The sequence below is a fragment of the Phyllostomus discolor genome, chromosome 14 (assembly GCF_004126475.2).
Source record: "Phyllostomus discolor isolate MPI-MPIP mPhyDis1 chromosome 14, mPhyDis1.pri.v3, whole genome shotgun sequence".
NCBI lineage: Eukaryota > Metazoa > Chordata > Mammalia > Chiroptera > Phyllostomidae > Phyllostomus > Phyllostomus discolor.
The window spans coordinates 38026498-38049628 of record NC_040916.2 but is presented as its reverse complement, the minus strand read 5'-3'; the positions used below and the strand labels follow the sequence as shown (position 1 = coordinate 38049628).

General features: G+C 35.5%; 1 protein-coding gene and 1 non-coding gene across 7 annotated transcripts in view; both read left to right on the top strand.

Annotated features, from left to right (window-relative positions):
• Nucleotides 1–23131, top strand: part of ST7L (suppression of tumorigenicity 7 like) — a 115970-nt gene that overhangs the window by 15359 nt on the left and 77480 nt on the right. For all 6 annotated transcript variants that reach the window (XM_036015292.1, XM_036015295.1, XM_036015294.1 and 3 more), the window contains exons 6-11: nucleotides 4270–4348; nucleotides 9483–9637; nucleotides 11367–11464; nucleotides 11727–11841; nucleotides 16891–16963; nucleotides 17839–17941. In XM_036015292.1, the coding sequence (XP_035871185.1) occupies nucleotides 4270–4348; nucleotides 9483–9637; nucleotides 11367–11464; nucleotides 11727–11841; nucleotides 16891–16963; nucleotides 17839–17941 (623 nt within the window). The remainder of the gene's footprint in view (nucleotides 1–4269; nucleotides 4349–9482; nucleotides 9638–11366; nucleotides 11465–11726; nucleotides 11842–16890; nucleotides 16964–17838; nucleotides 17942–23131) is intronic.
• LOC114489287 lies at nucleotides 1019–1152 on the top strand. Its single transcript, XR_003683853.1, has one exon. It is a non-coding gene; the product is annotated as a U11 spliceosomal RNA (small nuclear RNA).

Here is a 23131-nt window from a genome sequence, read left to right as displayed (position 1 = left end):
GACTTCTAGATAGTAACCATGGCTATCCAATAAAGCTGTGGTCTTAAAACATTTGTATTCATATACCTTCTAAGAGAAGTTTGAAAAACTGTGTATCCCTTCATATATTTTTAAGTTGCTATCACGAGGTTAAATAATTCCAAAGAATATGGTTTTTGATATATTATAAATATAGACATCTAAAAATAAAGCTAGGCCATGGCCTTTGTGGCTTAGTTGCTTGGAGCGTCGTCCTGCAAAACAAAAGGTCACGGGTTTGATTCCCAGTCAGGGCACATGTCTGGGTTGCAAGTTTGGTCCCTGGTTGGGGCTTGTATGGGACACAACCGATTGATGTTTCTCTCTCACATCAGTGTTTCTCTCCCTCTCTCTCTCTCTTCCTTCCCCTCTCTCTAAAAAATTAATAAGTGTGTCCTTGGGTGAAAAATAAATAAATAAATAATAAATAAATAAATAACTAGAATACCATATATTTAATTGTATTTCAAAGAATGTAATGACTTAATATATACCATTATGCATTGAAAAATAAATGAACAGATACTCTTTAACAGTAAATTTTGTATGTCCTTTTTATTCTGGAATTTATATCTATCCCATACTTCATATGATTTTAATATAATTATTTAGGTTTGAGAGTCTTCTTACATGTATGTGCTTTGCCACAACAAAATTTTTTGTGTAAATTTTTAGAAATTTTAATTTCCTTTGACCATGATGTTCTAAATGGTATCATGTACTTTAATTATATTTTTGTCAAATCGTTTGAGCTACATATTTGGTTCTTTCAACTTTGGAAAATATCCCCCAGATAGCCTGATTGGCTGGGTGAGTTCTCATGGTCAGTCCTATTAACCAAGTGAGACTCACTTTCTGATGAAGTCGGACTTTGTTTTTCAGTTCATGTGAACATGCCCTCCCATGACAGCTATCTCTCTTCTGAATTTAATTGTAAGATAGAAAGATAGTCTTGTAGCTTTGCCTAGAGGTTATCTCTTAGCTAAAATAAAATTCCAAAAAAAAGGGCTTCTGTTGTGAGTGGCACCTTTAGGGCAATGTGATTGCTCTACATGCAGAATCGACATCAAGCGATTTCAGAAGCACAATTTTTTGGTACCTGGGCAGTTAGTGATCCTTGGTCCTGGCACCTGCCAAAAAAAAAAATTCCACTGCCTTTATTATTTTTTACTAATGTCCCTTTTGCCTTACTGTGAGGGGACATTCCTGTATGAGCAATGCATTCTTTGATAGTAAGGAGAGAAGGGTGTGATAAATGGAAATGAAAAGAATTATCACTTCTTCCCCACTCTACAGTAAACCTGAATTAAGTGCATCCAAGGGCCAGAATATTTTTTTTTAAGTAAATGTGAAATCTCACTGTGTTACACACCTGAAACTAATATTGTATGTCAATTGTACTTTAATTTATTTTTAAAAATATTTTATTTATTTATTTTTAGAGAGAGGAGAAGAAAAGGAGAGAGAGAGAGAAACATCAGTGTGTGGTTGCCTTTCATGTGCCCACCACTGGGGACCTGGCCCACAACCCAAGCATGTGCCCTGACTGGGAATTGAACCGGCGACTGTTTGATTCACAGGCCCTTGCTCAGTCCACTGAGCTACACACCAGCCAGGGCAGGCCAGAGTATTCTAATTCTAAAGCTGAGCATCACGATTAAAAGAAACAAGTGAGGGGTGGAATCTCTATTATAGTTTACTTCATTTAAAATGGCAGTTCTCAAACTTGAACTTTGAATTGCCCCTTTGGCACCTGGAGATTTTTAATTTTTACCCTGTACAGCAGTGTACCTTGGAAAGATTCAGGGTGGGTGAAAAGTCTTCTTTTGTAAAGTAGGAGAAAGGACTATGTCTTTTGGGGTATGGGAGAGCGGATGTTGGAAAGAATGGAAAACCTGCATGATGCATAGACCAATCAGAGAAACATTCTTCTGGTAGATCAGTTATAGGAAAGAGTCATATAAAATTGAGGCTTTAGAAATTAGTTCTTTTAAAACCATGCATCCCATTTTGGTCCTTGCAAAGGTTCATGTACACAAAATCCCAGCTAAAGACTGAACTCAAGGACAGACTTTCTCTGGGAATGATAATCCAGAAATGGACTGTTGGTTCCATATTGATCTTTTCAGACACTCACATGAAAGTAATGATTTATAGCTGTAGATTTAGATTCAGAAAAGACAGATGTGTGTATCTGTGTGATATAACAAATTTCTTTTGACTATTGTCATCAGGAATTAGTATATTAGTAGATTTTGTTAGTGTCTTTTCTGCTTGTTAGCATGTTGGATATTATTTAACTTGGAAAATAAATTTGGTTGAATTGCTAATTGCTTGTGTTATTTTTTAAGCATATCAAGAGCTCTTAAAGCATACAGTTGAATATTAAATCAGTATTTTGCTTTAAATTATTTCTACACCTTTTTTTAGAAGGAAATATATATTTTCTTCCTTTAATTCATTTCCCCTTTGACTTAGAGCTGCACTGGTTATGAGGAATAATGTTGAAAGACTGCATAGAGCAGTTGAAAATAAAAGAATGAGAAAAGATGCTTAAAGGTGGATTCGAAGACCTTACTAGAAATAAAAGAAATGTAAATGCAAATGAATAGTTTTTATGTATTAACAAAGATTGATATTATTCAGTGTTGGTAAGGAAGTAGGGAAATTGTCACTCTCCTATACTGCCTGAAATAAAGTAAATTAATGCAATTTTACTGAGAGGAGTTTTGGAGTACACATTCAAAATCGTTTAAAAGATGCAAACATTTTAAACAACATTCTACTTCTTGGTTGGATATACAAAGATAGTTGTTAAATTGTGTTTATCACAGTATTTCTATTTAGCAAAAAATTGGTGTAACTTAATTATCAAAAGACAATGGGTTAAATAAATTATACTACACCCTTAATACACTAGACTACCAAACCATTTAAAATGTTGGTAAAGATTCAGTGTCAAAATTTGACTTGTGAATATCATGTAACTTATAGAAGAGAGCCCATCATCAAAAATGACATCTAATGTTATACTAAATTTTGTTATATTTTAATGTTTCAGCAAAATGCTATTCTTTACCTGGTTCTTATCAGATGGGTGCTGATGTGTATCAGTTTGTTAAGTTCAGGAAGCATTAGCTGTCAGCTAACTGGTGACATGTTTGATTTCAGAAATGTATTTTTGTTATACAAATAGAATATATTGTCTCATTTTCTAAGCCAAGACTAATATTTTGTTTCCAAAGGAAAATTCAAACATTTTCCATATTATTCTTTCTGGACAGTTGTAGGTTTTGTTCCAAAAGCAACATTTATAGATTCTCTATTTTTCTTATCAAACCTGAAACAGGCCAGATAGTTTCATGAAGCTACATTATTTAATTTTTAAGAATCTTTACTTAGTGTGAAATTTTGTTCAATACTGTAAAAGGTAGCAAAACGAATATTGTTCTTTTAGATTCTAATTCTGGCCTTTGTTGACTCTTGATAGAGACTGGCATTTTCCATAAACGTACTATATTCTAAATTAATCCCCCATTCTGCCTTTAATACAAAATATAAATCCACAAACATTCTTCCTGGATTGAATCATTGCTTAGACAAAGTCTTTGTTTTTAAGTGTTCTGTATATTTCTAGAAGTCCCAAAGAACCTTTTCAAAATGATAAAGAACTAGAATTTTATATTGATTATAATCTGATGTCACTCGAACTCAATTTTAATATGCACTTAGATGTGTAAATATTCGTGTTTAATAACGATGTAATTAATTTGATTAAGTACTTCATGCATTTAAAATTTTTATTTATTTATTTATTTTTTATTTTTAGACAGAGGGGAAGGGAGGGGGAAAGAGAGGGAGAAAAATATCAATGTGTGGTTGCCTTTCACATGTCCCCTACTGGGGACCTGGCCCACAACCCAGGCATGTGCCCTGGCTGGGAATCACACCAGTGACCCTTTGGTTTGCAGGCCTGCACGCAGTCGACTTAGCCACACCAGTCAGGGCCTTATGCATTGTTATTTAAATACAACAGAAAAACCATATATTTTTATTACATGTGAAGTTTCCAAATTTAACGTACATTTCTCATAAGGTTAATGTGAGCTAGCACTCCAGTTTCTTGTTTTCTACATTTAAGTACATGTTATTTAAGTCTTTGTTTGCTCTCCTAGCTCATTCTTAATATGTTTTGCATAAGGTTATTTATGTTTACCATCTCATCTACTTTTTTAAATATTTTTCCTACAGTTATGCAGAAGGCATGGAGGGAAAGAAATCCTCCAGCTCGAATCAAAGCAGCCTATCAAGCTTTAGAATTAAACAATGAGTAAGTTTGAAATATATGGAAAATAAGTTCATTTTGAAGGAAACCCAGGCAAATGATTTAATGTTTCCTTTTGTCCGTTCTTAAGACACTTGGAGTCATTAGCAGTCTCCTTTCTCTTTTATCATACTAGAGACAATATTTGCAGTATTCACTGACATATGTATTTGCTTCTGAAATTGTCAATTGATCTATGCTTTTAAATAGAAATTATGCTAGATACACTTTTTAAAATGGAGAGTGCTGATCTAATTGGTGATAATACTTGACAGTTAAAAAATACTAAAATACTATGTCACCTGTTTTAATTTTGTTTTTCATTAAAATCATTCATTTAAAGCATTCATTCAGCCCTGAGAACTTTAGTTGTTAATGGGATTAGAGGTATGAGTTGAGATTCAAAATAATAAAATGTAGTTCTAACTAATTTTTTCATGTTAACATTTATTTTTATAGGCCTTTGTATCAACTTTATGTTTTAAAAAGACAAAATGTTAAATTATAAGTCAACTTAATATTTAAATGGGACAGATCAGTAAGTATTAATCTAATACTAAATAAATGCCAAGAGTAAAAATATGGCCCTAATTGGAATTAATGAAGGTATGCTTCCTGAATAATGTATATTTGGTATCGTCCCCTATATGCCTGCTTCTTCTCTGTCCCCCCAGACATAGTGTCCTTATTAAGAAGACCTTCCCAAGGTGGAACAAAAAATGGCAGTGTAGGAAATTCCAAAAGTAGTAAATCAACTTTATTGAAACTCTGGAAACTAATCAAAAGCTTATAGCAACCTAAAATGTCTGGTAGCTCAAGGGACTTGCCTTTAGGTTAAATGCTGACTCTCTCAGCACTGACACAGCAACATTGGGGGGCAATTGTTACAACGTTTAAAGGCAGATACTTCTGCCTGGGGCAAGGGATAAAAGTCAGGGCAAACAATAAACAAATCAGAAAGCTTTGGAGGAAAGGCTGCTGAATGAGATACTTTGGGAAATAAAGGTTTTGAAAATCTCCCCCAGGTACCTGGAAATCTCAAAGTTTACATTTATTTTTAGAGAGAGGGAAAGAGAGGGAGAGAAACATTAGTGTGTGGTTGCCTCTTGTGCATCCCCTACTGAGGACCTGGTCTGCAACCCAGGCATGTGCTCTGACTGGGAATTGAACTGGTGACCCTTTCTTTCACAGGCCGGCACTCAATCCACTGAGCTACACCAGACAGGGCTGTAGTTCTTTTTTTTCTATATGACTTAAAAGACAGCATGTAAACTATAATTACAAGTCTATGTTGATGAACATAGAGTTTATAAAGATGTAACCTATGACTGTAACAACATAAAGGGCATGGGAAGAGCTATATAGGAGCAAAGTTTTATATAATATTAAAACTAAATTGGCATTCATTTAAACTAGATTTTCTAACTATTAACCACTTAGGAAATAACTAAAAACATATGGTTAAAGAAATAAGAAGGAAATCAAAATGGTGTACTAGAAAATATCTAACACACACACAAAAGGCAGAATACAGGAAATGAGTTGGGGGAAAGGACATACAGAAAACAAATAGGAAAATGGCAGAAACAAGTTCTTTCTTATTACTAATTACTTAAATGTAAACATACCCAAACTTATAAGATATAGCAAAGCAGTGCTCGGAGGAAAATTTATATTTGTAAACGCCTACATTAATAAAAATGAAAGTTCTCAAATCAATAATTTAACTTTATACCTTAAGGAAATAGAAAATGAAGAGCCAACTAAACTCCAAGCAAAAGGAAGGAAGTAATAAAGATTAGTGTGAGATAAACAAAATAGAAAATAGAAAAACAATAGAGGGAATTGGTGAAACCAAAGGTTGGTTTTTTAAAAGATCAACAAAATTGACAAACTTTTAGCTAGACTAACTAATTAAAAAGAAAAGACAGAATACTAAAATCAAGAATGAAATGGTGGACTTTACTTCTGACCTTACAGAAATTTGAAAGACTTTAAGAGAATGCTGTGAACAGTTGTATGCCAACAAATTAGATAGCTTGGATGAAATGAACAAATTCCTAGAAATGCACAAACTACCCATACTGACTCAAGAAGGACTACAAAATATGAATAGACCTATAATGAGTGAAGAGAGTGAGTGAGTAATTTTAAAACTTTCAAAGAAAGCTCACAACTAGATTACATCACTAGTGAATTCTATCAAACCCTTAAAGAATTAATACCAGTCTTCTCAAACTCTTCAGAGAAATAGAACAGGACATAAATCTTCCTAACTCATTCTTTTAAAAAAAGTTTTAAAGACATTTTTTATTTTTAAATTACAGTTGACATGCAGTATTAGTTTTAGGTGTGTTACCCTGTGATTAGACAATTTTGTAACTTACAAAATGATTACCCTGATAAATCTAGTACCCATCTGGCACCATACATAGTTATCATAATATTATTGACAAATTCCCCATGCTGTACTTTACATTCTCATGACTATTCTGTAACCACCAATTTGTGCTTCTTAATCCCTTCACCTTTTTCACCCATCCCCCAAACCCACTTCTGTCTGGCATCTGTCAAAATATTCTCTGTATCTATGAGTCTGTTTCTGTTCTGCTTGTTCATTTATTTTGTTTTTTCGATTCCACATATAAGTGAAATCCCTAACTCATTCTATAAGGCCAGTATTACCTTCGTACCAAGACCAGACAAAGATATCATAAGAAACAAAAACTACAGACTAATATTTGTTATGAATACAGATGCAAAAATCCTCAACAAAATGCTAGTACATCAAATTCAGAAACATATGAAAAAAGATTATATACCATGAACGAGTGGGATTGATCTCAGGAGAGCAAGGTGGTTTAACATGTGAGAAATCAGTCAATGTCTGCCACCACATGAATAGAACAAAGGACAAAACCACACGATCATCTCTTGACGCAGAAAAGAGTTTTGAAAAAATCCAACACCATTTTATGATAAAAACACTAAAAAAGCACAAGGAATAGAAGGAAATGTCTTCAAACTAATAAAAGACCTGTGAAAAACCCATAGCTAACTACATTTTTAATGAGAAAAGACTGAACACTGTTCATCTAAAATCAAGAATAAGGCAAGAATGTTTGCCTTTGCACTGCAGGGGCAAGCCAGTGCAATTAGGCAAGAAGAAACTGGGAAAATGGCTTCCAAATTGGAAAAGAAGTAAAACTATCTTATTCACAGATGATATAATCTTAACATGTAGAATATGTTAAAGAATCCACACACACACAGCTATTAGAGCTTTTAAATGGGTTCAACAAAGTTGCAGGAGGTGAGATCACATAAAATTAAGTTGTATTTCTATACATTTAGCAATGAACTGTCTAAAAGGAAATGAAAACAATTCCACTTACAATAACATCAAAAAATACTAAAATACCGAAGAATAAAGTTAACCAAGGGGGTAAAAAACTTCTACATTGAAAACTACAAAGTATTGTTGAAAGAAGTTAAAGGAGATCTAAATAAATGGAAGGACATTCCATGTTCATAGATTGAAAACTTACTATTGTTAAGATGGTAGTACTCCTCGAGTGGATCTATAAATTCAGTGTGACCCTTATCAAAATTTTAATAGCTATTTTTGCAGAAAGGACAAACTGATCCTAAAATTCATATGGAACTATAAGAGACCTCAAATAGGCAAAACAGTCTTGTAAAAGAAGAACAAAGAGGACTCAATTCCTGATTTCAAAATTTATTATGAAACTACATAATTAAACCATTAGAATAGACAGCTAGATTAACTTAATACTATATAATGAAGACATTTCTGTTGATTAGTGAAATTATTATATACTTCAAATTGGAGTATTAGTTGAAGGATGCTGAAATGGTATGATTTGCATTTTCTACATCTGAAAAACCTGTCTTGTCCCCAATATTTTTATTGCTATCTCGCCATTACTTTTGTTTTGTGGCCGCTTTGTTCTTTTACCAATAATTTCTCCCCTGTTGTAATGCAAACCACGTATGTAACTTTAAATTTTCTGGTAGCCACATTTAAAAAGTGAAAAGAAACAGGTGATATTAATTTGAGTAATACATTTTATTTAGCTCTATTCAAAATATTAAAATATGTTAACATATATTCAATCTTAAAAGTAAATTGTTAATGAAGTATTTTACATTCTTCTAAGTCTTCAAAATTCAGTGTGCATTTTCCACTCACCATGCTCTGACTGGTGTGCATCTTGTTTTGGACCAGACACATTCCAACTGCTCAATGAGTACATGTGACCAGTGACCACGATACTGGACAATCTGGGCTTAGATCGTCAGAACTAGGACATTGTCTCCAGAAGAGTTGTTTCTGGGGGTACAAAGGAAACTTTCTGCTTCTCTTTTCTTGCCCTCGGACAAGTTAGTTTATCTTACTAGCCAGCTTTTGACCTAAAGGACGTGAAGAGAAAGCTGTGTTGCAGCGGGGTGAAGACAAGGAAACGGGAAGTCAGCCTGGGTGTGACAGGTGAGAGCAGGCGTGTAGGAGGGGAGACTCCACCGCAGGCCAGGGCAGGCCCAGTTGCAGTGCCGTTGTGGTGCAGGCCGCGAGGGCAAGGGGCAGCCCGAGGAGGGAACCCGCAGTGCGGGGGAAGAGGTCTAGTGCTGCGGTGTGATTCCGGGGCGCACGGCAAAGGCGCCTCGTTAGCCGTGAGACTTTCTTCCTAATTGTCACCCTCTCCTACCCCTCTCTATCCACGAGACAGATGTTAAAAAGTATACAGTGGCTGAGAGCAGGCATGACCGCTAGAGTGCATAGTCCTTTTGAACTACTTTTCAGATAATTCTTTATACACATGTATCTTTTCTTTCCTCTCTCTGCCACAAAAGGAAAATATAGGACAAAGGATCAGAGAATGGAGAGCAAAGAGAGGAGAATGAAGATAGGAAAGGAGAAAAATTGTGGAAACAAGACATAAAGAATATACCAATATGTCCCTAGTAAATTAAAATATTGAGTGAAGCTGTTTTTATTCTTTGAGAGATGGAAAGTATAGGGAAAGCTAGGGAAATGTGATGTAGAGCAGTGGGACATACCGAAGAGAAAATAAGTGCCTTGCTGTTTTACTTAAAATTGTCCTGCTTGCTTTCTTCATAGCTGTGCCACTGCTTACGTACTACTGGCCGAGGAAGAAGCAACGACGATTGTGGATGCCGAAAGGCTGTTCAGACAGGCGCTCAAGGCAGGAGAGACTATTTACAGGCGGTCACAGCAGTGCCAGCACCAAAGTCCTCAGCATGAAGCCCAACTGAGTAAGCAAATTGGAACTGGTTGTTACCTTCCAGTCCCTGCAGACAGCTCTTTTATGTTTAAAACACAAAACAACAAAACAGCGATAATAAACTTAATACTTAAGGTTAGCTTCTTTTCCTGAGAGATAATTAATCTAGTCATAATATCTATAAGCCAACAATACAGAAAAATGTATTAGCTAGAGAATGCTTATAGAACAGATCTGCTCTGGTTGTTGAGAGATGTGCTGCTGTAAGACTTAATAGTAATTTATTTCATGTGAGAACTGGGCTGGTCATTGGAGAAGCACAACTCGGGAAGAGCCACGAGAGCCTTCCCGTAATGATAACCGGCTATTAACCTTCGTCCTCAGCCTAACCCCAAACAATAGTAGGGGAGCATCATCTGGTTAGCTCTTCAAGCTGTGTGTATCTCCATGCAGTGCCAGGAGTGGCCCCTTTAGCACAAAACCCAACCTGGTACTTGGCATGGATCCATTCTTTGGTTGATTTTCTTCTGGTGCGTTTGAGATCGTATGGGCCGCAGCAACTGAGGCCCTTTCTTTCCACTCATAGGGATATTCTCTCAGCTATGATTCAAACACTTTTACCAAATATGTTAGGATCTGTAGTACTGCTGCTTCCTGTGATTTTTTTGTGGCCAGAGAGTTTTAGTTTCATGATTTTGGCAGATAGTGGGCAGTAAATTGAAATATGTTTATATAATACATTATTTGCTAGCAGTTAAGTTCTAAATCTTTTATTTGTGGAAATTAAAATTTGGGTAGTTTCCTCTCTAAACTAAATATTGATGTATACAGATTGTTTCATTAATGTATGATGTTGTAACACACAATCGTGGGAATATATAATTTTACAGCCTGGAACTAACAAAACTGCATCTGTAAAAAAGTTATGCCATTTGTCCTTGTATAATCTCAAACATGGTTATAAGATAGTTACAGAAATATTTGTTAGCTTTTTCTATATTTATTAGTTCTAGCTATTGAGCAAAAGTTTGCGCTAGCCATGGAAATTTTGTTTTGGAAATATTTTGTCATTAAAACAATAGAGAATATTAAAATAGTATATTGTTTATACAGAAACTTAAAATGATAGGTTAATGTTTTTTCTTCCTGTTAATGTATGTTTCTTTTATGTTAATATTAAAATGCATTTATCAAGTATACACTGATTACTTTGTATCTTTACTATTCTCAGATCACTTATTATTAGAGGTAAAAGTAATTCCGTGTGTGTATGTGTATACTTTTAATATAAAAAAACTTCAGCCCTGGCTGGCGTAGCTCAGCGGATTGAGTGCAGGCTGCGAACCAAAGCATCGCAGGTTTGATTCCCAGTCAGGCCACATACCTGGGTTGCAGGCCATGGCCCCCAGCAACCGCACATTGATGTCTCTCTCTCTCTCTTTCTTTCTTTATCCCTACCTTCCCTCTCTAAAAATAAATAAATAAAATCTTAAAAAAAAACAACTTCAAACATATACACAAATAGAGCAGTATAATGAATGCCTGTTCAATGTTCCTCACTCAGATACAACAATAATTAATACTTTATCATTCTGACACAATTTAATTCACAGTCCAGCTCTCAGTCCACTGAGCCACACCAACCAGGCTGACACAATTTAATTTTAATTAAACCTTCCAGAGTAAGCATAAAATTAATGGATATGTTAATAGCAAATCATGATATGAAAATGATAGTTGTGTCATTTTTTTTTAAATAGGGAGAGATACTAATGTACTGGTATACATTAAAAGAAGATTGGCAATGTGTGCAAGAAAATTAGGAAGAATAAGAGAAGCAGTAAAAATAATGAGAGATGTAAGTGAATTTGATGACTGGACCTTCATATTCTTCAAAAAACCTAAAATGTGGTTTGAGTTGCCAATTATTTTAATGTAAAATCACTTTTTTAACTGGTGGTCTTTATGAAAAGATATGTATTTAATATGCATACATTTGTTAAGGGTTGAGTCTCCACAGTTTTATTAAGAAAAAAAGAATTTCTACTTTAATAAATTTGATTCAGCTCCATTGAGTTTCTGTGTTATGATTTTAATTTCTTTTTCCTTTTAATATACAGTTGATGAAAGAATTTCCTCCTTTTACCATGTTGAACATCCATGAAAATCTCCTAGAATCACTTTTAGAATTACAGGCCTATGCAGATGTTCAGGCAGTCTTAGCAAAATATGATGGTAAGTGATATTGTCTTAGTTGATAGCATGGTTAAAGTATTTTTTAAATTATATAATTATAAGTGTGATCCTATTCTAGTATTTCTGTGATTTTCTCTTACCATTCTTACCAGTCAATATTTGGAATCCATTGGTACAGATTGCTGTTAAAAGTCTTCTAAGGGATGCAAATTAAAACCACAATGACCCTGGCTGGTGTAGCTCAGTGGATTGAGCACGGGTCTATGAACCAAAGAGTCACTGGTTCGATACCCAGTCAGGGCACATGCCTGGGTTGCAGGCCAGGTCCCCAACTTGGGGCCTGTGAGAGGCAACCACATATTGATGTTTCTCTCCTTCTCTTTCTCCTTCCCTTCCTCTCTCTCTAAAAAATAAACAAAAAACTCACAATGAGATACCACCTCACATCTGTCAAAATGGCTATCATCAACAAATCAACAAGCAAAAAGTGTTAGTGAGGATGTGGAGAAAAGGGAACCCTTCTGCACTGTTGGTGGGAATGCAGATTGCTGTAGCCACTGGAAAACAGTATGGTGGTTCCTCAAAAAATTAAAAATGGGAATTCCTTATGACCCAGGGATTCTAACTTTGGGTATATATCCAATTTGGGTATATATATCCAAATTGTATGAAATCAAAATACAATTTGAAAGAATATATGCATCCCTGTATATTCATTGCAGCATTGTTTACAATAGCCAAGATATGGAAGCAACCCATGTTCTGATCAATAGATTAGTGGATAAAAAAGCTGTGGTACCGGGCTGTGAACCAAAGCATCGCAGGTTCGATTCCCAGTCAGGGCACATGCCTGGGTTGCAGGCCACAGCCCCCAGCAACCGCACATTGATGTTTCTCTCTCTCTCTCTCTCTCTCTCTCTCTCTCTTTCTCCCTCCCTTCCCTCTCTAAAAATAAATAAATAAAATCTTTTAAAAAATTCATGATTTATTTTAAAAAAAAAAGCTGTGGTACAGACAAGTATATACAATGGACTATTATTCAACCCTAAAAAAGATTGAAATCTTGCCATTTGCGACAGTACAGATGGAACTAGATGGTATTATATTAAGAGAAGTCAGTCAGAAAAGATAAATACCATATGATTTCACTTATATGTGGAATCTAAGGAACAATAAATCAACAAAATTGAAACAGACTCATAGATATACAAAACAGACTGATGGTTTGTCTATCTGAGGGGAAGGAGGTTGGGGGAGTGGGTGAAAAAGATGAAGGGATTAACAAGTACAAGTCAGTCCCTGGCTGGTATGGCTCAGTGCATTGAGCACTGGCCTGAGAACCAAAGGGCTGCCGGTTCGATTCCCAATTAGGGCACGTGCCTGAGTTGTGGGCCAGGTCTCCCATTGGGGACATGCGAGAGGCAACTGATCAACGTTTCTCCCCCTTTTTCCCCTCTCTCTAAAAATAAATAAATAAAATCTTAAAAAAAAGAAGTACGAATTGGTACTACTGCACCAAATGCTCATGAGGATGTAAAGTACAGCAGAGGAAATACAGTCAATTAAATTGTAATAACTGTGTATGGTGGCAAATGTGTATTGGACGTATTGGGGGAAACACTTTGTAAAGTATGTGATTGTAACCACTATGCTGAAACTAATACAAAAATTTTTTTAAAAGAAGCTTCTAAATCTCTTGAAAATATCTTAGTAAGTGAAATAAGATGGAAAAAATCAAGAACCATATGATTTTACTCGTATGTGGGATATAAAACTGAAAGTAACAAATGAACAAACAAGACAAACATACAAAAATCATAGACACAGACAATACTGTGGTGGTTGCCGGGAGGGAGGTAGTAAAGGATAAAGGAGGATCAAATACATGGTGATGGAAGGGGGTTTGACTTGTGGTAAACACACAGAGTAATATACGTATGATGTATCATAGAGTTGTACACTTGAAACCTGTATCATTTTATTAACCGCTGTCACTCTAATGAATTTTTAAATAATTTTTAAAAAGAATCTTCATTATCAGGAATTTTGGAAGCGAAAGCCTGCAAGGAGGAACTTTTCTTCTGTCAAGATTTGTTTATTGAGCTCTTGATATGAGTGAGGGACTTGGCACACAGTGTGAACAAAAAGACATGGACTTAGTTCTCTTAGGATCTGCAGTTCAGTGGAGCAGACACACAGATGAATAGAAGTTGTACTGAAGCATGGTGTGTTAGGGGAGATAATGGGAAAAGCATGGCGTGCTGTGCATGTAGGATGGTACCTCGTTTGTTTTGGAGTGTCAGGGAAGGCTAACAGAAGTTGCTTAGCAGATGTATAAGAGTAATTCAGAATAACATTTTTACAATGCTTTTGAGTTACAAAGTATAATTTATCTAGTCTGATATTTACAATAATCATGTGAGCCATAGGACAAGTATTTTTACTATCTCCAGTTAGTAAGTAAGGACACTGGAGTTGAAGAAGGTTAAGTAAGTGGGTAAGGTCTTCCAGCCAGGAAGTGGCAAGCTTGAACTTAAATTCAGGTATCCATTTCTTTGTTTACCAGGCTTCCAATAGTAAGAAGTCGATATATTGGCTATTTTTATTATTATGCTATAACAGGGCAAATTTAACACAGAAAGTTGGGAGAATTTTTATGAGACAGCCTTTCTCCTCATTCTGAGTGAGAGGTCAGCTATTAAACCCAAGCTGCAGTCCTAACTGGTGTGATGTTTCTGGTGATATCTTCACTCTAAGAGAATGTATCAGTCATTTATTTACACTTGTCCATTTGTAAGTTTCTACACATTAGCTTGGGAATCCCCGTGACTAGGAAGGTTTGAAATGTGTTACACTTGGAAAGAGAAGTTTATTTCTTTTAAACATCTGGAATTCTTAGGAAATGATTCAGAATAGTGTGGGATCATGGAGAAATTTATGAAAAATCCTTTCCATATGTAACTTATCAGATGTGAGGCCTGCTTATGATACTTATGATGAACAAGCTTAGGAACCAAATATAAAACATCAGAAAGGACCTGATTCATTAAAAGTAAAATTAAACTAACAACTTTGATATGCTTCTCGGCGTTTTCAGTTATTTTTATGGGTCCCCAGTTTTTATCATTCTGGAATTCTGAAGTTAAAAGCAATTTACTTTAGTTCTCTGTTTGCCAGTATAACTTTAGAATCTAAAAAACTTCAAGGGAATTCTGTGGCCTTACTCTCCTAATGACATTATTTTGGGCATTATTTTTTCATTTACCTTTAAAATTATAGTTGACATACAATATTAAATTAGTTTCAGGTGTATAACATGTTGACTAGGCATTTATATTCCTTATGAAGTAATCGCCATGATAAGGCTAGTACCCATCTGACTATGTTTGCTATGCTGTATTTCACACCTCTGTGACTAATTTTATAACCAGCAGTTTGTACTGGTTAATCCCCTTCACCTTTTTGGCCCATTCCCCTCCCACCTGGCAATTATCAGTTTGTTCTCTGTATCTATAGGTTTGTTTCTGTTTTTTTTGTTTGTTCATTTATTTCATTTTTCATATAAGTGAAATCATATAGTATTTGTCTTTCTCTCCCTGCCTTATTTCACTTAGCATGATGCCCTCTAGTTCCATCCATGTTGTAGCAAATGACAAGATTTCATTCCTTTTTATGGCCGAATAATATTTCAGTGTCTAGATGTATGGCATCTTCTTTATCCAGTAGTCTATCAATGGACACTTAGGTTGCTTCCATACTTGACTCTTGTAAATAATGCTGCAGCAAACATAGGGGAGCATATTTTTTGAATTTGTGTTTTTGATTTCTTCAAATAAACACCCAGAAGTGGGATTGCTGGGTCACATGTAGTTCCACTTTTAATTTTTTGAGGAACCGTCCTACTGTTTTTCATGATGGCTGCACCAGTTTACAGTCCCACCAAGAATGTGCAAGGGTGCTTTTTGGTTCTGCGTTCTCTCCAATACATATTCTTTGTTGTCTTTTTGACAATAAATAGTCATTCTGACAGGTGTGAACTGATATCGTGTTGTGGTTTTGATTTGTATTTTGCTGATTATTAGTGATGCTGAGCATTTTTTTATGTGTTTGTTGTCCGTCTGTATGTCCTCTTTGGAGAAATGTCTGTTCAGGTCCTCTGCCCATTTTTTAATTGGATTTTTTAATGTTAAGTTGTCTTTATATATTTTGGGTATTAACCCCTTATCAGAGATATCCTCTGCAATTATCTTCTCCCATTCACTTGGTTGCCTTTTTGTTTTGTCGATGGTTTCCTTCAACTGGAAATCAAACCAATGACCTTTCTGTTGGCAGGCCAGTGCTCCATCCACTGAGCTGTACCAGTCAGGGCTATTTTGAGCATCCTTTGGGAAAAGATTTATATAATTAATTTTATTATAGTTCCAGATTTAAATTTTAATTTTAAGCAAATTGTCATTTAAGAAAATGTAGAAAATACAAAATTATAGAAAGAATGAAAACCACCCACGGTTCTATCACCTGGATTTAACTACTGTTAAATATCCCTCTTGTTTTTTCTAATCTTAGTTTTTCTCTGTGAGTAGGTGGAGTCTTTACATAATAGTTCTCACTATACTATGCCTTTTCCCTGAATAGTGTTGTTGAAGGCAGATTACTGTAAGCACTTGTTGAGTACTTTTCACCATCGTGCTGAGGGTTTTCACAGACATAATTTAATTTAATCTCTGCCAGAAAAGTACTATTTTTCTATTTTGAGAAGAAAAAACTGAAGGTCAAAGAAGTTGCTACTAGAAAAACAAAGCCCACTCCCGTTTCACTAACATTTTCCAGCTTAACTACATGCATTAAACTTTTACACTGACTTCTGAATTACAGTGCAACATCAACACCAAAAACAGTGTTGCTGCTGGTTCAAGGATGCATACGTAGTAAAAGAGTAGACTCAAGATTCAAGCTCAGGTCCTACCACTACATGTCTGTGTGCTTCTAGTTCTATGTCGTATCTGCTGAATTTGTCCTATGAAATTATGTTTATTAAAAATTGTCTAGATATTTTTGTTATTCTTAAAATGAAAATTATCATTACAGATATAAGCCTTCCAAAGTCAGCAACAATCTGTTATACAGCAGCACTATTGAAGACAAGGACTGTTTCAGATAAGTAAGCAGTTATAGGAACTACAATAACTTAGAAAGACTGCTAAGCTCACTATTATGTTTTCTCTCCACTGACTTAAAACAATGCTTGTGTTCCTTCCTACTTCCTTCTCAATAAAACTTTTGGGTTTCTGTGGTTTCTTACTATGTGTAGTGGAAAGGGCAAGGTTTTTAGAGCTAAAGTAAACCTGGGCTCAAATTCAAGTGTACTGCATTCCAGGTGTGGATCTTTGGGCACGTTAATCAGTTTGAGTCTCTTCCTCATCTGCAGAATAAGAGTAAGAATAGTGTGGGTTCTATGAGGATTAGGTCTGCATTAAATGCCTAAAACAATGCTAGGAAGACACTATATATAGTACATAGCAGCTATGATGATAATGATAAGATGTGTGGTAGGGAAATAAGTTTCATGTTATCTGCTCTGAGATTATAACTCTGAATTATTCTGTGTTCTTTGTAATTGTGACTTTAACAAATTTCACAGATAACATATTCAGAAACCAACCAAAAGGCGACCATATTTTTTCACCTTAGATTACTCTTCTAGATATGAATTAGAATGGAGTATTTGCAGTCTGTTTCCTTTTCATGAACATTTGATAAGACTGTATTTCTATTTCGTGAGATCCTCTGAAATCCCTATGTAGCCTTTCATATTTCATTATCTTTAAAGTGTGCTTTCAATGGACTTCTCCTGAAGTCTTTCACTACCTAAATTTGAAGGTTTCCATTTCTTATGCTACTTTCTTTATATATTGGACCAAAGGCTATAATTTGATTAGTAGTTATTTGGCTTCACCAGAAAACTCTGATTAAATTATGATCAATAACCATGTATTTTTAAATATTCATTTCTTCATTTTTGTGGTTTTCTTACAGATTCTCTCCAGAAACAGCCTCAAGAAGAGGGTTAAGCACAGCAGAAATGAATGCTGTGGAAGCAATTCATAGAGCTGTGGAATTTAATCCTCATGTTCCAAAAGTGAGAAATTTTATAATAACAATACTACTTTTATTTAAGTTTATCAGATTGATGACTGTATCCAGACCAAAGTTTGGGTCTTCATAATTTGAGTCAGAACTGTTTTAGTCCACTGTATTTTGAAGCTGATTATTCACCTTAAAGGAGATGTTCAGAGGCATTTGGAAAGGTCGGTAGGAGCAGCAGTAGTTCACTATAGGGTTTGTAACTGCATCAAAATAGAATTAGAAATGCGTTCACTTGGCTGTTCCCTCCACTGTGGTTATAGAGAATAAATAAAATGACTTGACCCTAATAAAAGATCATTCATATTCCTGATTACTAGATTAAATTTCCTATTACAGTGAAAGTTGTTTACACCTAAACACATGCCTGGGTTTTGAGCTGGGGCCGAGTAGACAAAGACTGAAACGAATAGATTAAAATAGTCAGTGACAGGCCGCAGATGTGGAAGTTCCCGTAAAAACGGCTGAGTTGATGTTTTTTTGGGTCTCGGATGAAACTGTACCCGTATCATTTGTCTTTATATTATGCACCTTGCAGACATACAGATTATTGGTTAATCTTTGTGTTATCACCCAAGATTAAATTTTGCATTTTAAAAACAATGTCCCATGTTAGGAAGTATAGAATATTCAAGAATAGCTGTCTTTGTGAGAAAAATGTAATGATAACTGTTGATTCCAGTTTAATGTATGTTAACAGAATTTGGAAGCTATTTAGATTAATTTCTAAAAGATAATCTTGAATATATGGAAGTTGTAAATCTGTTAGAGTGAGTAAAGATAGAGCCTAGAAAACAACTGAAATCTAAGAATGAGAGTCAACAAATATTTATTCCATCCTCTTATTAATTGACACTAGTTCCATAAATTTAAATTGATAAAGTTTTTATTATGAATTTAATACATATACAGCAAAGTGTAAAAAACAGAAATGTGCATCTTAATGGTTTATTATAAAGCAAATGAGTGGAGACTACCACTGAGGTCAAGCAACAGCATTGCCAGCCCCCAAGGACCCCGCTCACTGCCCTGCACCAATCACAGCTTCTTCCCTCTTGTCCAGAGGTAACCACTGTTCTGACACTAATTGTGGTCGCTTCCTTCTTTTCTTATATTTTTGTTCTGTACTTTTCCTTTGTTGTTGGCTTCATAAAACAAGGAGTGAGCCCCTTTTATTTTATTCTCTGGAATAGCTTGTGTAAAATTAAAATGATTTCTGCCTTAAACAACTGGTGGAATTTGCTGACAAAGCCATCTGATTGAGAAGGATTCTCATTACAAATTTTATTTCTTCAGTTTAATAGTTCAATTATAAATTCAATTTCCTTAACCATCCCATAATTATTTAAATTTCTTATTTCTTGTGTTGCTGTAGTGAATTGTATTTTTCTAGATATTTATCTCATAAAATTTCTCAAATTTATTGGCAGAAAGATTTCGTAAAATCCTCTTATTACCTTGTTACTGTTTGTGGGATTAGCTATAATATCCACTTTTTACTTTCTAACACTGGCTACCTATTATTTTCTTCGATCGGATTCCCTTGGGATCTGTCCCTTTTATTAGTTGCAAAGAACGGAGCCCTGGCTTTGTTGTTCCTCTCTGCTGTTTGTTTTCTGGTCCGTTCCTCTCTGCTCTGCATGACTCCCTTCAAGTTCTTCTGGCCCTATTTTATTACTTTGTAGTTCCTATATCTTATATAGATATTTAACCCATTAGTATCCAGCCTTTCTTCTTACTAATATATCTACTTAAATCTATAAACCTCTCTCTAAACACAATTTAACTGCATACTATAGCAATATTTTTATATATAATTAGTTCAAACTGTTTGTCTTTTAAACATATTTTGTCATTTTATTAGGAGTAATGACAAATGGGTTATGAAGAAAACTTATTCAGTTGAGTTTGATGAATTTTTCAAAAATTCTTAATAATTGCCCTGGCTGGTTTAGCTCTGTAGATTGAGCTTGGGCCTGTGAACCAAAGGGTCATCGGTTCGATTCCCAGTCAGGGCATATGCCTGGCTTGCAGGCCAGGTACCCAATAGGGGGCATGCAAGAGGCAACGACACACTGATGTTTTTCTCCCTCTCTTTCTCCTTCCCTTTCCCTCTTTCTAAAAATAAATAAAATCTTAAAAAAAAAAACCTCTTAATGAAGATATGCTCACAAATAAACAGTAAAACATAAGCAGCAAAGAGTCAGGCTAATACCAAAAGCAACCTGAAACATAAAAAAACATATAATATAAAGAAAGACAATTTGTTGGGTATTAAAAATAATCTCAGTATGAACTCTTTGCTGCCAGCATAGAACTAATTAGCTATCAAATCCAAATCACACCAAGGAGAGCTTGGCTAGTGTAAGCCAGGAGTCAATAATGGGGGAAAAAAAGTCCCTCAGTGCAAGAGATCCCAATAGAGTTTTGGAACATTTCCCTGGCTGGTACAAGCAGTAATAGAAGATCTTTTTGGCAAAACAGAAAACGAAACACAAATGGAATGCTACATTTTTTTTTTAATCAACAGACTGTCCCAGGAATGATAAAGGTGTCAGTAAAGTAGCAAGGGAATAACTTTTTAAAAAAGATTTAAAGAATTCACTTTCAGAGAGGAGAAGGGAGGGAGAAATGGAGGGACAGAAATAATCAGTGTACAAGAGATACATCAGTCGGTTGTCTCTTGCACATCTCCAGCTGGGGACATGGCCTGCAACCCAGGCATGTGCCCTCACGGGAAATTGAACCAGCGACCTTCCAGTTCCCAGGCTGGCGCTCAATCTGCTGAGCCACACCAGCCAGGGCAGCAAGAGCATTACTTTAAAACATTATTTGTTATGGGTTCAAAAATATTCAAAACAAATTTATTTAAAAGTGTGACAATGTCCAAGTCCAGGCATTTAGGCTTAAAAGAAGTAAAATTAAAAAGACCCTTTTTTTCCCCCAAGTTAAGGAGAATTCTTTAAAACCAAACATATTGTTAAGGTGAAACATTATACTTGGTAAACAATAATTGACAAAAAATAAGTTTAAACAGTGTAATCTTCTGCCTAAACCAGTCCCAGATACTGTTTAATAACCAAGATGCAAACTAATTTTGTTGTAACACATCTAGACCACTCATGTCAAACATGTCCTTGGTTAGACACCCGGTTTCATTTAGCATTTTGAAAGCTCATCTAACAGCCAGGCAGGTCCCTCACACAGACCAGCTCCTTGTGTAGCACGAGTGGCTTGAACATACTATGTTCTGTTACCAAGAGGCTGAAGACCTAATTTGTCCGTCATCTGACCAATGGCCATAGCTTTTGGCAAATCCTGTCTGTTTGCAGAAAGCAGCAACACTGCATCTCACAACTGATCTTCCTGAAGCACTTTCTGCAGCTCTTAGGCTCCTTCCTGAATTCTTGCACGACCATTGCCATCTACCGCAAAAATAAGACCCTGGGTATTCTTGGAGTAATGGAAGTTTCGGTATATTTCTCGTTCACCCTTATTCCTGGCAGGCAGCTTTTGAGGATCTGAATCCAATCCTGAGAGTTTTGCTGGGACTCTCACTCTTGACAGCCTTGAACTCTTAACTTTTGTTCCCCTAGTCTTAGGAAACTAGCAGAAACGCTGACCAGCCTTCTAGCCATCTTGTCCAGAATCGGCAAGTGTCACTTGCAATAAGAGGAGCTCCAAATGTGGCTTACTGCTCTGACTTCTGCTTTCTTTGCGTTGTGGTGATTCCTCACTCTTTGTCAACTGTGATGTGTGTGATTAGATTTTTTAAATATTTTGTTCAGCCTTTCCAGTTGTCTGGGAGGATTGATCTGAATGAGCTAGCCTTCCATTACTGCAAGCTGAGGTCTGAAAATACTTTTACATGAAATGCTCTGCTCTTTTAGTCTTCAGAGTAGTTAAGAGAATGGGTTCTGCAAACTGGACTGCCTAGGTTCCTGTTCTGGCTCCACTCCTTAACCAGCTAGCTATGTGACCTTGGACAAGTTATTTCTCTGGACTTGAGTTTCTCCTTGTGTAAAATAGGGATAATATTCCCTACCTCTCAGAGCTGTTATTAAGATTAAATGACTTCGTTTCTTTAAAGTGCTTAGACGGGTGCCTAACATACAGTAAGCATTACAGAAGTGATTGTTGCTATTATTACCCAGGATGGGGTGGGAATCTGTTCCTTGTGTGAGAGGATGAGCAGCAGTTCTTAGTCAGAACTATTCAAATTAAATATGTCACTGAGATGTCCAAAACTTTTGTTTAGTTCACATGCAAAATAAGGAAATATGGACCTCTTCCTGTGACTGTGGACTTCTTTCCTGCCTCAGAAACCCTCTTGTGCAAAATGTATTCTCAGCAGTAATAAATAATTTTGATGATATGAATTGGACTTTTTAAAACTACTGCTGGCAACACATGGTGGGGGGCACTAGAAATTCTAGGTGTTGCCCTAATTACAAAATTAAATGTTTGAATAGGTAATATATATTAATTTCCAGATTAAATCTGCTGTAGATAATCTACAATGCTTTTAGGGATACTTTTTTTGAAACACACATACACACTGAAATACTACTAAACAGTTCCAAGAGAAATGAAAGAAAACCTAAATAAATGGAAGGTATATGCCATGCTTATGAATTGGGAGACTTAATATTGTTAAGATTAAGGAGATCAATTAGATCTCCTCTAATTGATCTATAGATTCAATGCAATTCCTAGTAAAATCCTAACAGGCTTATTTGTAGAAACTGACCAGCTCATCCTAAAATTTATATAGAAATGCAAAGGATGTAGAATAGCCAAAACAATTGTCAGGAAGAACAAAGTTAGGACTGGTTTTACACTATCCAATTTCAAGACATTTTAAAGCTTTTTAAAAAGACATTTTTACAGTAATTAAGGTAGTATAATATTGATGTGAAGATTGAAGTATAGATCAGTGAAAGACAATAGAGAGTCCTGAAACAAACTCATGTCATTATGGTCAGCTGATTTTCAACAAGTGTTCCGACACAATTCAATATTTAGTGGGGAAAGGATAGTTTTATCAACAAGTGGTGCTTGAACAACTAGGTGTTTATATATTTAAAAAAACAAAACGCCCAGCCCTGGCCAGGTGGCTCAGTTGGTTAGCGTGTTATCCCATGCAGCAAAAGGTTGCAGGTTTGATCCCAAGTCAGGGAACATA